At 49.6% G+C, this 14,738-nt stretch overlaps 1 protein-coding gene across 2 annotated transcripts in view; it reads right to left on the bottom strand.

Annotated features, from left to right (window-relative positions):
* Nucleotides 1-80: 80 nt before the first annotated feature.
* scn1ba (sodium channel, voltage-gated, type I, beta a) overlaps nt 81-14,738 on the bottom strand; it is a 17,940-nt gene continuing 3,282 nt past the window's right edge. Inside the window, exons 2-6 of one of the 2 annotated variants that reach the window (XM_080005527.1) lie at nt 8,797-8,963; nt 6,748-7,003; nt 3,596-3,737; nt 1,330-1,407; nt 81-900 (exon numbers count right to left, since the gene is read on the bottom strand). In XM_080005527.1, coding sequence (XP_079861653.1) covers nt 1,341-1,407; nt 3,596-3,737; nt 6,748-7,003; nt 8,797-8,963 — 632 coding nt within the window. In that variant the 3' untranslated portion in view covers nt 81-900; nt 1,330-1,340. Of the gene's footprint in view, nt 908-1,329; nt 1,408-3,595; nt 3,738-6,747; nt 7,004-8,796; nt 8,964-14,738 lie in introns of both variants that reach the window. The other variant, XM_080005526.1, reaches the window with a different exon arrangement.

Below are 14,738 nucleotides of genomic sequence, written 5' to 3'. Positions count from 1 at the left end.
TCTCAAAAATTATGCTTGAGTATTAATAAAGGTAGTAAACTCGGTCTAATAAAGTACAAACACAACGCTGGAGTCAGTCAACTCTTGGAGTTAAATCTTTTAATACGTTTTGGCTTTTTTTTATATCAGAGCAAATTGCCGCTACAAGCAAGTGGTTGGTGAAAACCTGAAATAAATGGATCCATGAGGAGAAGGACGCGATGCGATCAAACTTAAGAGCCGGACAAAATGTACCTGAATAGAACGTACATTCCCAACGTCCCAAATACTGCATAAGCACGTCAAAAGCATCATTCCTCAACACCTGCCCGGGAAAGTACACTTCCCTCAGAACGGTTACTCCAACTCATGTCGCTGTAACTAGTTACTTCCCGCCTCTGTTAGTTACTCTGTGAGGACGTCCCTCCTCCGCGTCGGACCCCAAAACAAAGTCGAAACACGGATCTCTTCAAGTCTGCTCCGAGTTGTACTGATCTGGACGCCGCGCGTTCCCATCGTTAGTTAAGTATGGCCTACTCTTTTATATTGTTGTTTTTATCTTACTTTATTAAAAATTTCGCCTGTATGCAATGTAAATGGGGAGGGTCGGGGTGCGGGCCCCCGTCTCCCAGCGCCTCGCCGAGGGGGCCCCTGAGCGCGCGCGCGCGGCTGGTGAACGGAGCTGCGGCGGCTGCGACGTCGCGCGTGTTCATAACGGAGGTCCTCGTTGCGCGGCGGCACGGAGGCACCGGCCCGACGCCGCCCGTTTCCTGAGTCCCCGGCCGTGCCGCTTCTCTCATAGTCTCTTGAAAAACAACAACAACAACAACAACAACAAAAAAAAAAAAAAGGTGTCTGAGAAGAGTTGTTCTTCATTGCCGTCTCCTCCTCCTCCTCCTCCCTCTTCTTCTTCTTCTTCTTCTTGTTCCTGCAGAGATCGGTGGGTGAGGGGTGAGGCTTACGGTCGGATGTCGGATTCGTCCCGTTCTCCAGGAGCCTCCCCGGGACGCCCTCCTCCATCTGGGCGGGGAAAAACACCACCCAACCGCCCAGACGCCACGCGCGAGGGAGGGCGAGGTGGGGCTCCATGGGAGGGGGGGGGGGGGGGGGGAAGGACCAATTACAGAGTTCAAAAGGGCTTCACTTATCTGATGCCCGTTTGGGGGGGGAAAGAAAAAAAACTGAGAAAAAGTGAAAGAGGAGCCGATGAACAGAGGAAAGTGGAGAGAGAGAGAGAGAGAGAGAGAGAGAGAGAGAGAGAGAGAGGTGGAGAGAGAGAGAGAGAGAGAGAGAGAGAGAGAGAGAGAGAGAGAGAGAGGTGGAGAGAGAGAGAGAGAGAGAGAGAGAGACCTACCGTGCAGCTACTCGGCCACCTCCACCCCAGCACAGTTATCTTTACTCTCCGAGGCTATGGCTAAATACTCAGCCCTGAGAGAGAGAGAGGAGGGACGGGAGAAGAGAGAGAGGGAGAGGGAGGAGGAAAGGAAGGAAGGGAGAGAGTGGGAGAGGAGGGAAGGGAGGAAGAGAGAGAGGGGAGGGAGGAGGAAGAAGGAGAGAGGGGAGAGAGAAGAGGGAAGAGAGGAAGGGAGGTAGAGAGAGAGGAGAGAAGGGAGGTTTGGGAGAGAGAGAGAGAGAGAGGAGGGAAGGGAGGAAGAGAGAGAGAGAGAGAGAGAGAGGGGAGGAAGGGAGGTAGGAAGAGAATGAGGAGAGGGGGAGGATGAGAGGAAGAGAGAGAAGAGGAGGGAGGAAGGGAGAGAGAGAGAGGAGGGAAGGTAGGTAGGGAGAGAGCGAGAGAGGAGAGGGGGGAGGATGAGAGGAGAGAGAGCGAGAGAGAGGAGGAAGGGGGAGAGAGAGAAGAGGGGAGGGAGGAAGACAGAGAGAGAAGGGAAGGGAGGAAGGGAGAGAGAGGAGGGAAGGTAGGAAGAGAGAGAGAGAGTGGAGGGAAGGGAGGAAGAGAGAGAGGGAGAGGGAGGAGGAAAGGGAGGAAGAAGGAGAGGGAGAGAGAAGAGAGGTTGGGAGAGAGAGAGAGAGGAGGGAAGGGAGGAAGAGAGAGAGAGAGAGAGAGAGAGAGAGAGAGAAGAGAATGAGGAGAGGGGGAGGATGAGAGGAAGAGAGAGAAGAGGAGGGAGGAAGGGAGAGAGAGAGGAGGGAAGGTAGGTAGGGAGAGAGCGAGAGAGGAGAGGGGGGAGGATGAGAGGAAGAGAGCGAGAGGAGAGAAGGGAGGAAGGGGGAGAGAGAGAAGAGGGGAGGGAGGAAGACAGAGAGAGAAGGGAAGGGAGGAAGGGAGAGAGAGGAGGGAAGGTAGGAAGAGAGAGAGAGAGTGGAGGGAAGGGAGGAAGAGAGAGAGGGAGAGGGAGGAGGAAAGGGAGGAAGAGAGAGAGGGGAGGGAGGGAGGAAGAAGGAGAGAGGGAGAGAGAAGAGAGGTTGGGAGAGAGAGAGAGAGGAGGGAAGGGAGGAAGAGAGAGAGAGAGAGAGAGAGAGGGAAAGAGGAGAGGGGGAGGATGAGAGGAAGAGAGAGGAGAGAAGGGAGGAAGGGAGGGGGGGAGAGAAGGGAGGAAGAAACATTTACAAAGTGCGAAAAACAGAGAAATCCAAGGAACAAAAAGTTTGATCAGTGTAGAAGGACGATCCCCAACCCTGACCACTTCTGGGACAGTGTCCAGATTTCACCCTATTTTCATTGTAGTTTTAGTAAAAACATTTTTGGGCCACTTCTCTTCCGCGAATATTTTGAATATTAATCGTCATGTGTTATTTTTCCTGCCTGTAGTGAAGGAAGCCACGTCAGTATCGGTGGGAACTTGAACTCATTTGAGAGAAGCCAAAGAAGGCGAAACAAGGCTCGTAACAAAGGACACCCGGGAGGCCCTGACAGTCGATGTGGCACGGTCCATTTGGGCCACTTTGTGAATAAAAACATCGCTGATTGCGGCTTTAAATGAAGGCCAAACAACCAGCGGTTAGCAATGGCTTCAGCGACGTCGTGTCCCTCGAGCCGCATTTATGCGCAAATCAAGGAGGAAACATTCATAGAGAATGAAACTCATAGCACCGCCGAAAATAATGTCAGTTTTGTTCCCGTTTTTTAGTTAGTCTTGGATGACCTGGTTTGAATATATATATTTTTTTTAATGTACAATAACAATACTCATCATCATCATCATCATATGACCATTACCATCTCTCCGCCTCATCTGGGAGATATCTGACTGTGCTAAAGGGGTGTGTGGCGTGGGTCTTGGAGTTCAGAGTGCAAATCTGTGTTTCAGCCTGATATCGACCACAACCAGTGTCAGTGCATTACGAGAGCAGATAGAAACCAATTGTGTCCGCACAGGAGAGAGAGAGAGAGAGAGAGGGAGAGAGAGAGGGAGAGAGGGAGAGAGAGAGAGAGAGAGAGAGAGGGAGAGAGAGAGAGAGAGAGAGAGAGAGAGAGAGAGAGAGGATGAGTGCAACTGGAAAAATGAGGACATTTCCATCCCAGTGGGATCTGGAAATGTACATGGAAAAAAGGCTGGTGTGTGTGTGTTTGTGTGTGTGTGTGTGTGTGTGTGTGTTTATGTGTGAGTGCGTGCGTGCGTGTGTGTGTGTGTGTGTGTGTGCGCACGCCACTCACGCGCTCTCTCTCAGGGCTTCCTCTCCCGCCGCCGCTATCTTGCGGTAGCAGTAGATCATCTCCACCACCAGCCAGAGCTGCAGCCCGACGATGGTGACGTACATCATCACCTCGGACAAGATGGACGCCAGGCCCCTGGTGACTGGAAGGGTCATGACATCATGGAAACGGAACAACTTGTGCGACGACGACAAATAAATAAACCACTGCAATACACGACGGTAGAAGCTTGTTTGTCCAAAGCCCACGGGAGGGATCTCACCAGAGACGTGGTGATGAAGACACTGTGCAGACACACGGTTATTTCAACTCCACCAGGCGCAAGCATCAGAGCTTACTATCAGTTATTCATCATCCATCGCCACTTATTTACCCCATGATCCGTCCATATTAAACCAAAACATTGAATGTTGTCGGAAACGAGCATCCGAAACATCTGATAGAGCCTACAGTCGCAGGGCGGCTCGTAAAATGTCACACTGCAAATGTTGTCGCAAAGAAGAACAATCGAAACGTCATAGTTACTGGTCATAATATCCACATGACTCATGATGCGTTTCTGGGATATTTCCAAGTGTGTAAATATCTTACGAAAGCGCCGGGAGTCTTCCGCAAAACGTTGTCAAATTATCGATGTTGAGGTACCGGGCAGAAAACATCACGGTATTCGATTTTTGCCAGTGTCGCCCAGGCCTCGTCCTTGAATCTGTGGCTGTTCCGTGAACCCAGAGTCCTGTCAGGTGCATCAGCACGAAGCCAACAGGTGTTCAGAAAGAATTTGACAAGACAGGACAGAAAATTATTAAGCGGAAGCCGGTTCCACCCCTAACAGGGGGGCAAACGGGGGCAAACAGGGCGACGAACTGGGCGACAAACAGGGCGACAATCAGAGGGACTAACAGAGGGACTAACAGGGCGACAAACAGAGGGACAAACGGAGGGACAATCAGAGGGACTAACAGGGTGACTAACAGGGCGACAAACAGAGGGACAAACAGGGCGACAAACAGGTCGACAAACAGGGCGACAAACAGAGGGACTAACGGAGGGACAATCAGAGGGACTAACAGGGCGAATAACAGGGCGACAAACAGTGCGACAAACAGTGCGACAAACGGTGCGACAAACAGGGCGACAAACGGAGGGACAATCAGAGGGACAATCAGAGGGACTAACAGGGTGACAAACAGTGCGACAAACAGAGGGACTAACAGGGCAACAAACAGGTCGACAAACAGGGCGACAAACAGAGGGACTAACAGGGCGACAAACAGAGGGACAAACGGAGGGACAATCAGAGGGACTAACAGGACGACAAACAGGTCGACAAACAGGTCGACAAACAGAGGGACTAACAGGGTGACTAACAGGGCGACAAACAGAGGGACTAACAGGGCGACAAACAGGTCGACAAACAGGTCGACAAACAGAGGGACTAACAGGGCGACAAACAGGTCGACAAACAGGGCGACAAACAGAGGGACTAACAGGGCGACAAACAGAGGGACTAACAGGGCGACAAACAGAGGGACAAACGGAGGGACAATCAGAGGGACTAACAGGTCGACAAACAGGTCGACAAACAGAGGGACTAACAGGGTGACAAACAGGGTGACAAACAGAGGGACTAACAGGGCGACAAACAGGGCGACAAACGGAGGGACAATCAGAGGGACTAACAGGGCGACAAACAGGTCGACAAACAGGGCGACAAACAGGGCGACAAACAGGACGACAAACAGGGCGACAAACAGGGCGACAAACGGAGGGACAATCAGAGGGACTAACAGGGCGACAAACAGGTCGACAAACAGGGCGACAAACAGGGCGACAAACAGGGCGACAAACAGGGGGACAAACAGGGGGACAAACAGAGGGACAATCAGAGGGACTAACAGGGCGACAAACAGGGCGACAAACAGGTCGACAAACAGGGCGACAAATGGGGGAGAAACAGGGGACAAACAGGGCGACAAACAGAGGGACAAACGGGGCGACAAATGCGGGAGAAACAGGACAAACAGGACGACAAACAGGGCGACAAACAGAGGGACAAACAGGGCGACAAACAGGGCTACAAACAGGGCGACAAACAGGGAGACAAACAGGACGACAAACAGGGCGACAAACAGGGGGACAAACAGAGGGACAATCAGAGGGACTAACAGGGCGACAAACAGGTCGACAAACAGGGCGACAAACAGGGGGACAAATGGGGGAGTAACAGGGGACAAACAGGGCGACAAACAGAGGGACAAACAGGGCGACAAATGCGGGAGAAACAGGACAAACAGGACGACAAACAGGGCGACAAACAGAGGGACAAACAGGGCGACAAACAGAGGGACAAACAGGGCTACAAACAGGGCTACAAACAGGGCGACAAACAGGGCTGACTAACAGGGGGGCAAACAGGGGAAGTAACATGGGGGCCAAACAGGGGGGCAAACAGGGGGAGCTGTGGCACTTTTAACCTCCTCTCCATCTTGTCTCAGGTAACTTTATGATCTTGAAGCCTCAGCTTTACTATTTCATCTTTCATAGCGTTATATTAAGTAAGATCTGTGTATTTGGACTGTTTGGGAAAGGGCCAAACGTATTACTCGAGTCGTGTGGTTAAGACGAAGAGTGAATTTACAGGTGACACTGAAGCTACGAGTCTATTTATTGTACAGGTGTTTTTTTAAACAAGGGACGAGACGATATGCAAACAAACATATTCGTGATACATCTACAATAACAATCAAAATATCACATACACACAATCATATCAGACACCAGTTTTTCAATTGATAAGTGAAACCTATGAAAGGATTTTAGCAAAAAACCTAGTTACTGTTATTAAAGTGGTAAGCCGTATGATTATTTTGTTTAAAAAAAAATTATACTGTACTATGGTACTTTTTGAGAAACAGCCATTCATTCAGTATGTGCACACACACGCACATGTGCACGCACACACACACACACACACACACACACACACACACACACACACACGCACTCATACACGCACACACCCGCACACACGCGCATATTATACTGTACTATGGTACTTTTTGAGAAACAGCCATTCATTCAGTATGTGCACGCACACACACCTGCACACACATGCACACACACACAGACACAGACACACAGTCTCTGCTTACGTCGCGGCACCACATTGATGGTGATGAACTTGGTGATGTTGGTCTCAAACTTGTAGTTGGTGAAGGTGAGCACGTTGATGAAGGTGAGCACGCGGCTGAAGCTGCAGCGGTACGTGCCTGTGTCGTTGTACGTGACGTTGGTGATGAAGATGGAGCCGTCCTGGAGGTCGTCGGTATTCTTGCTGCCGTTCCACTTCAGCCGCCCCACGAAACGCTCGTCGTCGATCTCGTCGACCTCGCCCTGATGGGTGTAAATCTGCCGAGGGAGGACGGACAGGGCTTGATGTTAAGGTACATCAGGGAAATTTTACAACGGGGCTTCACCTCCGGCCAAAGTGGATGCTCAGTTTAACGGTTGACCAAATCAAACAGGGAAACTGACTACATGGTCGACCTTTGACCTCTGAGTTATTCGAGGATCGAGGTCAGGGTTTCAATCCGTCACTCTGTCACCAGGACCTCGGTCACCTGTCTTTGGGGGAAAGTGTCACAGCAACTCAAACACAGCATCAAAGTAGTATGAAATTTTTTTTTTTATAATAATAATAATGATTACATATTATAATGATATATATATATATATATTTCCCTATTTCCCTATTTCCCTATTTCCCTGTTCAAAACACCAACCTCTCTCACTCTATTCGGGCTACTAGAATGTTAAGCTGGCTGTGACTCTGATACACAGCGGACAAAATGTCGAGGTAATGTAAGCTGCTTTGGACAAAAGCAATTAAATCTTCTTAATAAAATGTTAGAATCATTAGGTAGGGGTGATTTTGGTAAGCTGACAGCCACACACTTACAGGCCGTTAATTACACAGTAGTGTCTATGTAAGATAAAGGGGGAAATGTCTGCAGTTCCTCACTATTCTATAGTAAATAGCCGGCGATCAACCAGTAACACGGTGCAGTTGGCCTGTATTGGAAATGATCACCATTCTTTCTTCACAGTTTGGCAGGAAGTCACAGTTTTATCCAACAAATGTTACACCTAAAGAGTACACACTGTCATGAGAAGTCAACTTCCTGTTGTACCCCTAACACCAAGGGCCGGTTTCCAGAGCAACCACCATCCACCCCCACACACACGCGCACACACGCACGCACACACTAACACGCCGCGTCGTTTTTTGACACCCAGCACTTCCTGACCACTCATTTCCTGGGGTATGAGTGGTTTTGTGGTCTATATTCTCCGAACCCTTAATGGCCTTGGAGACACGGAGACGATTATTAAAAATGGATGGCACCAACTCTTCTCTCATGATAAATGCATCACCCAGTCCTTTCACTCGGGGAGAAAAGAGCAGGCGAGTGGGCACGGCGGGGGCAACGTATTGTGTTTCAGGATTGGAAAAGAGACGTTAAGGAAAGTCCCTTGGGTTTGTCGTCTGTTTTTTTTTTTTTTCCATTGACTGACGAGGGATGTGATTGGTTGATTGACCGTCAAACGACTTAATAGATTGTCTCTCTTATCAGGGCGCGGCAAAGCTACCCGCAGAAAATTAGAGATACATCACTTTTTATTTCATCGCATGACCTGCATCCGTACAGGCAAGGCGCTCAGGTTGGCAACACTATTATTATTATTATTATTATTATTATTATTATTATTATTATTTTATAGATTTATTATTATTATTATTATTATCATTATTATTATTATTCTTCAGCAGCGTTTGCTTTGGAATGCTTTGGAGGCATTCCCGGAATTCCCCGAAGCGATGCCTCATCTGAACAAACACATTTCTCTCAGTCTACAGATCAATTAGAAAGGAGTTGCAGCAGAGCAAACACCTTCCATTTGTCAAAGGTGGAGAAGTGTCATCTGCAAAGCAGCCGTGTCACCGTAACGAGGGTGGAAACGGCCAAATCAGGCGTCCGCTTGCAACGAGTTACAGCCAAAAGGGACAGAAAGAATCACGGCCATACCGGAGGACCTTTCTTGGCTATTAATGGACGAATCACGCCGCCGCCAACGCCGGCCGTGTGTTGGTTGTGCAGGGTTTCCCCGCAGTGCGCGGCGTCGTTGTCGCTGTTACTCACGTGCACAAACTCCTCCCCGTCCGTGCCCTTGAAGTACCAGTCCACCGTGGCCGTAGCGGGCACCTCGCCCCTCATCTTGCAGGAGATGCAGCCCAGCTTGAAGCCTTCGTTGGCCACCGCCTCCGTGTCCGAGTCCACCTCCACGCAGGCGGCGTGGCCCCGCCGCGCTGGAAACCGCCAGAGGGGTGAGAGAGGCGCGGGGTCAGAAAGCTGCGGCAGCGCCCGCGGGACCCTCTATTTTGTGGCTGTTGCGCTTTGTCGGTTTAAGAGCCGACGCTGGCCCAGGCCTTCATCCTTTTTGTCAGGTACCCCGTGGTTTGAGAAAAAGGTTGATTCGAGGGCAAAGCGGTGCAAGTTTGCTCCACGTCACTCAACACTGGCAGGCAAAATGTTTTTGGCGATTTTCATGACCAAACTTTGTCGAGTCATTTTGGATTTGCGTGCTTGCGCTCATCGCTCGTCACATGCTCTTTTATTTTTTGTTTGTTTTGGGTACAGCTTTTTTATTGCATTTTTTTTATTTCCACTCATCATTTCACAATTTGGTTCGGGTGTGAATTGGACGAAACACACTATGCTCGTAGATTTGATCGTCCTTGTTTTTTGGTCGGTCTACATTTTATTTTTGCCTTTGGAAACAGAGGGGAAATAAACAGATTGCATTGAGCGATGCTGCTCTACAGGTCTACCATTTCCTGGCAGTCCATCTGTTGGAAATTGAGCCAAATTCATATATAGAAGTGTGACTCTATATATGTCATATCATCATCATCATGACACATAGTGCTCATCGGCCGGGAGTAACACACCTGTAACTTCAAATGTTTCCCTCTCACACGGCACCCTGCCGTTTCCTCAACCAATGATCTTGTGCTATTTTCAACTTTGACCTCTGGGGGTGGGATGCATTTTGTTTTTGAATTGTAGCATGGGGGGGGGATATGTTGTGGTTCGGGGTGGGGGGGGGGGGGTGAGGGTGGGGGTGGGGGGCACATCGCACACGACGGGACAGAGGGAGAAATGTCATGACAGTCGGCTTGAGATTCAGATTGCTCTTCTGTTGCTTAACGTCAGAATACAGAAGAATTCCCCTGGAATACGAACACCGCGGCCCATCTGTGCAACATTTTGGGAGATGCACAGAAAGAGGACGCGGCCAACGGGGGTGGGGTGAGGGGGGGGCGGGTCAGACAAGGAGAGGAAGGGAAGAGTGGAATGGAGGAGGAGGAAAACGAGGAGGAGGAGGAGGAGGAGGAGGAGGGGGGGGGGAGGAGGAGGAGAGAAAAAGAGAGTTAGCACAGCCTCCCACCACAACAAACACCTACAACAGGCAATTCTACCCAAGCGGGAGGAGGTTTGGGGCTTTGCCGATGCAGAGAAACGAGGAGGAAGAAGAAGAAGAAGCAGCAGGGAAAAAAAAAAAAAAGAACAGGAGGGGAGGAGAGAGAGTTAAGATCACAACACAGCAACAGGCCTGAGGCCAACTACTCATGAATAATTCAAGGTGTTTGTTTCTAACCCGCTCGGAGCAACGCCATCAACACGTTTGCAGGTAGTTGAGCGTTGAACGTTCTGTTGGGAAGTATTTGAGGAATGCAAAGTAAAAGTAGATGTTCGGCCTTCTGCTCGGGGCATTGTTAGAAAGACCATACCGCTGTCAGTTTGAGTTTTAGCTGTTAATTACTAACCCTGATCGTTTTCCTGATATTAGCTCAAAACTTTTGATTTTTAATATTATGGTTTGGGATTTTAGAAATCTGTCGATTCCTTGTCAAATCCCAATGTCGTTCAAAGGGAGTTAACAAACAAAGAAAATGCTCAAATGAAGTGACTTTGACAAATAAATATGTGTTGCCGTAATGTAGGTTTCTCACCATATCGTTCACATTTTCCAAAACCCTAAAAACAGAGACAATATCAAAAATCCCCAAAAAACAAGGGTCATGGACAATGTACGTGCTGACCAGTAAAACTGATGAAACTCAGTGTGGCACCGGCGTTGTCCTTAAATGTTCTTGACCACTTTATGATCACGTATAAGTGCGTATTGAAACCCCGCTGGGCCTTCCTCAGGTTTGGTATCTAATGACTTCACTTATCTGCAGTGTACCGCCTTGACGTACTTTCTGCATAATGAGTCCCGAAGCAGTGAGTTGGCGCGTTTGTCTCGCCTCCGAACACGTCGAAACAAGCACCAAGAAATACGTTTAAAAATCCTGCGTGGCTCGCTGCGATAGCCCCTCACTTCAGTTTTCTACCATGTTGATAAAGCAGCAGAGACAGAGGGTGGCGGAGCAGACAGTGGGTGGCGGTGGGGTTGGGTGGGGGTCCATGCAGATACAGGTAAACGCTGATGCGTTTTGGCAGCAAGACAGACAGGAGGAGGGAAGAAAACAGGAGAGAGAGAGAGAGAGAGAGAGAGAGAGAGAGAGAGAGAGGGAGGGAGGGAGAGAGAAATAAGGATGGCACAAGAGAGAGGGACGTGGTGGAGAGAAGGATGGAGGGGAGAGAGGGAGAGGGAGAGAGAGAAAGAAAGAGAGAGATGGGAAGGACAGAGGATGGAGGGAGAGAGGGAAGGACAGACAGAGGGAGGGAAAGGATGAGAGTGAGATGGAGGGAGGGAGGGAGGGAGGGAGGGAGAGAGAGGGAGCGAGCAATAGAGAGAGAGGAGTAGAGAGAGGGGAGGTGGTAAGGGAGTGAGAAAGAGGGCGAGCGAAGAAAGAGAAAGAGAGAGGGGGGAGAGAGAGAGGGAGAGAGGGAGGAAGGTAAGCGACAGAGAGAGAAGGATGGAGGGAGAGAGAAATAGGGATGGCACGGGAGTGAGGGAGGCAAGAGATAAAGATAGAGAGGTAAGAGAGAGGGAGAGATGGAAAGGAGGATGGAGGGGAGAGAGGGAGAGGGAGAGAGAAAGAAAGACAGAGGGAGGGAAGGATGAGTGGGAGATGGAGGGAGGGAGGGAGAGAGAGAGAGAGCGAGCAAGCAACAGAGAGAGGGGAGTAGAGAGTGTTAGGATGGAGGATGGAGACAGAGAGAGGGAAGGTGGTAAGAGAGTGAGAAAGAGGGGCGAGCGAGGGGGGCTTAGGGAGAAAGAGAAACAGAGAGAGAGAGAGAGAGAAGAATGAGGGGCAGAGAGAGGGAGTGGGAGAGAGGACAGAGGGGAGGGAGAGAAGCAAGAGAAGGCGAGAGACAGGAGTGAGAGGTGAGAGAGGGAGAGCGGGGTGGACTGAGAGGAAGAGAGAGGGGTGAGAAAGATGGGGCGTGAGAGAGGGAGCGCTGAGGGAGAGATAGGGAAAGAAAGGAAGAGAGAGCGAGAGAAGAGAGAGAGAGAGAGAGAGAGAGTTGCAGACAGAAAAAATGCAGACTAATCAGACACAATTCTCTTCACACGCACACACACACACACACACACACACACACACACACACACACACACACACACACACACACACACACACACACACACACACTGTACATCACACTGTATCCCAAATCCATTGCGTAATCCGCCACTGGCTGAGATTCAAAGTTATGCAACGAATATTCCAGAAAGTGCAGATTAGGAGATTCTGCTGACAGGGCTGTGTTTGGTTAAATCCCTCATCTATCAGGCGACTGCTCTGCGTCCCCCGCGGGGGGCGGGGGCCAGGGGTCACGCCCCGCCACCAGGTCAGCGCTGGTCAACCGCATGGGAACGAAGGGGGGAAGGGGCGGAGCTGGCGGGCTACGGCACGTTTTTTTTCCAAATTGCGCGTAAAACAAATACAAGTTGTTTTCCATGAAAGGGGCTTTCACCTGAACAGCGGCACGCACACACCATTAAACAGTCACACATGCACGCACGCACGCACGCACGCGCGCGCGCACACACACACACACACACACATATATATTTACACACACCACACCAGGAGAAATGCTTTGCGTCCGTGGCATTTCCCTTGACACCAACGCAAGCAACAAACTTTTCCGCTGGAGCAAGTGCCAAGTCAAAATAGACTGTGCGTGTGTGTGTGTGTGTGTGTGTGTGTGTGTGTGTGTGTGTATGTGTGTGTGTGTGTGTGTGTTTGTGTGTGTGTGTGTGTGTGCGTGTGTGAGTGTGAGTGTGTGCGTGTGAGTGTGCGTGTCTGTCTGTATGTGTGTGTCTGTGTGTGTGTGTGTGTGTGTGTGTGCGTGTGAGTGTGTGCATGTGAGTGTGCGTGTGTGTCTGTATGTGTGTGTGTGTGTGTGTGTGCGTGTGTGAGTGTGAGTGTGTGCGTGTGAGGGTGCGTGTGTGTCTGTATGTGTGTGTGTGTGTGTGCGCGTGCTTGCATGCCTGCGTGTGTGTGTGTGTGTGCGTGCGTGCGTGCGTGCGTGCTTGCATGCCCTATGTGTGTGTGTGTGTGTGTGTGTCTTCAACATTGGCTTATCACATCCGGAGGAGCTAGTGGTGTCAGAGGTGATGCCATTTGGGTTGTGTTTTGCCAGTTTTTTTTAATATCCAGCTGTATTTTACCAATGCGACTTGAAATGCAGGGTCCAAACAAAGCACTGAACTCGAAATAATTTGAGAGTTATTGTCGAAGAAGACACCTTTCTCTTTCATGTTTCCTTCTTGCTTTTTTTCAGAGTACAAGTACAACGAGTGCAAGAACGAATGTAATGAGTGTGTACGTTCATTTTTTACGTCTTCTACCTCGGCCTAAAATATCCGTCTGCACTTCGATTGATAGTGCTGATATGTCCTTCTCTGCCCTTGGCGTACACACACACACACACGCACACACGCACATTCACACACGCGCACACACACATACACATATACACACACACACACACCCACAAACAGACACCATACACACACACACACACACACACACACACACACACACACACACACACACACACACACACACACACACACACACACACACACACACACACACACACACACACACACACACACACACACACACACACACACACACTTTTCAGAAATCCAGAGCACTTCCTCAATGAGGTAAGTGAATAAGCGGAGCGGGACATCAACATCAACAGGAGAGGGGCTTAGTGCGTCACTCTAAGTGCGTCGCCCATTGGTCAGCCTGTCTCCAAGCCCAAACACATGACAGACTTTGATTTTATTCATCCTCCTTTCTACTAAATTATCGATATACAGTATAAGCGCTTTGATATTAATGTGCCTTTCTCAATTTCTTCTCATCTATGAAATCCAGACGGGCAAGAAACGGATAATTGATTTAGAAGTTCCTACATCTTATGCAACACCCTTGCAGGTGTTAAAACAATGGCGCTTAGTCCGTCTTGCTGCTAATAATTAAGGAGATAACAACAGTTCAAATGGGGCGTCGTATCTAAAACGTCCCCCAGTACAAGGTCAGTTCAAAGACCGAGCGAAAAATCACTCTGCCCTTCAAAGCTTCCTCTTTACAGTGATCAATGACATCACCTCTCCCACCATCAGCTGCAAGGCATTCTGGGAATTTTAACCTATGTCTTGTAGCTGGGGCAAGTGATCAGGTGTGTGTGTGCGTGTGTGTGTGTGTGCGTGCGTGTGTGTGTGTGTGTGTGTGTGTGTGTGTGTGTGTGTGTGCGTGTGTGTGTGTGCTCCAGTTGAATAGGAAGGCGATATGCAGAATGTAATTATATGATAGCACTGAGGAGGCATAACATGTTCCAGATTAGTGGATTAGAATAGATCCTATTTGAGAGGTTGCATTAAACCTCACAATTATAATGACTGGCTCCCGATCCCAACCAGAAGTCGTTCCGAATGAGACGTCAAATCCACAACGGTTACATGGTGCCTCTTAGTCAAAGGGGTTTCTGCGTCCGGTTCACGGTCTTGGGATGGGGGATGTACCAGTAAAATTTATCGGGATTGCCACTTCTGTCGATCTATTAATATTGATCTCCATTATCTCAGTCATTAGGCGGCTAAATGG

The sequence above is a fragment of the Zeus faber genome (genome assembly GCF_960531495.2).
Source record: "Zeus faber genome assembly, chromosome: 8".
NCBI lineage: Eukaryota > Metazoa > Chordata > Actinopteri > Zeiformes > Zeidae > Zeus > Zeus faber.
Note: the sequence above shows the minus strand (reverse complement) of the source record. Positions and strands in the feature narration are given on the sequence as shown.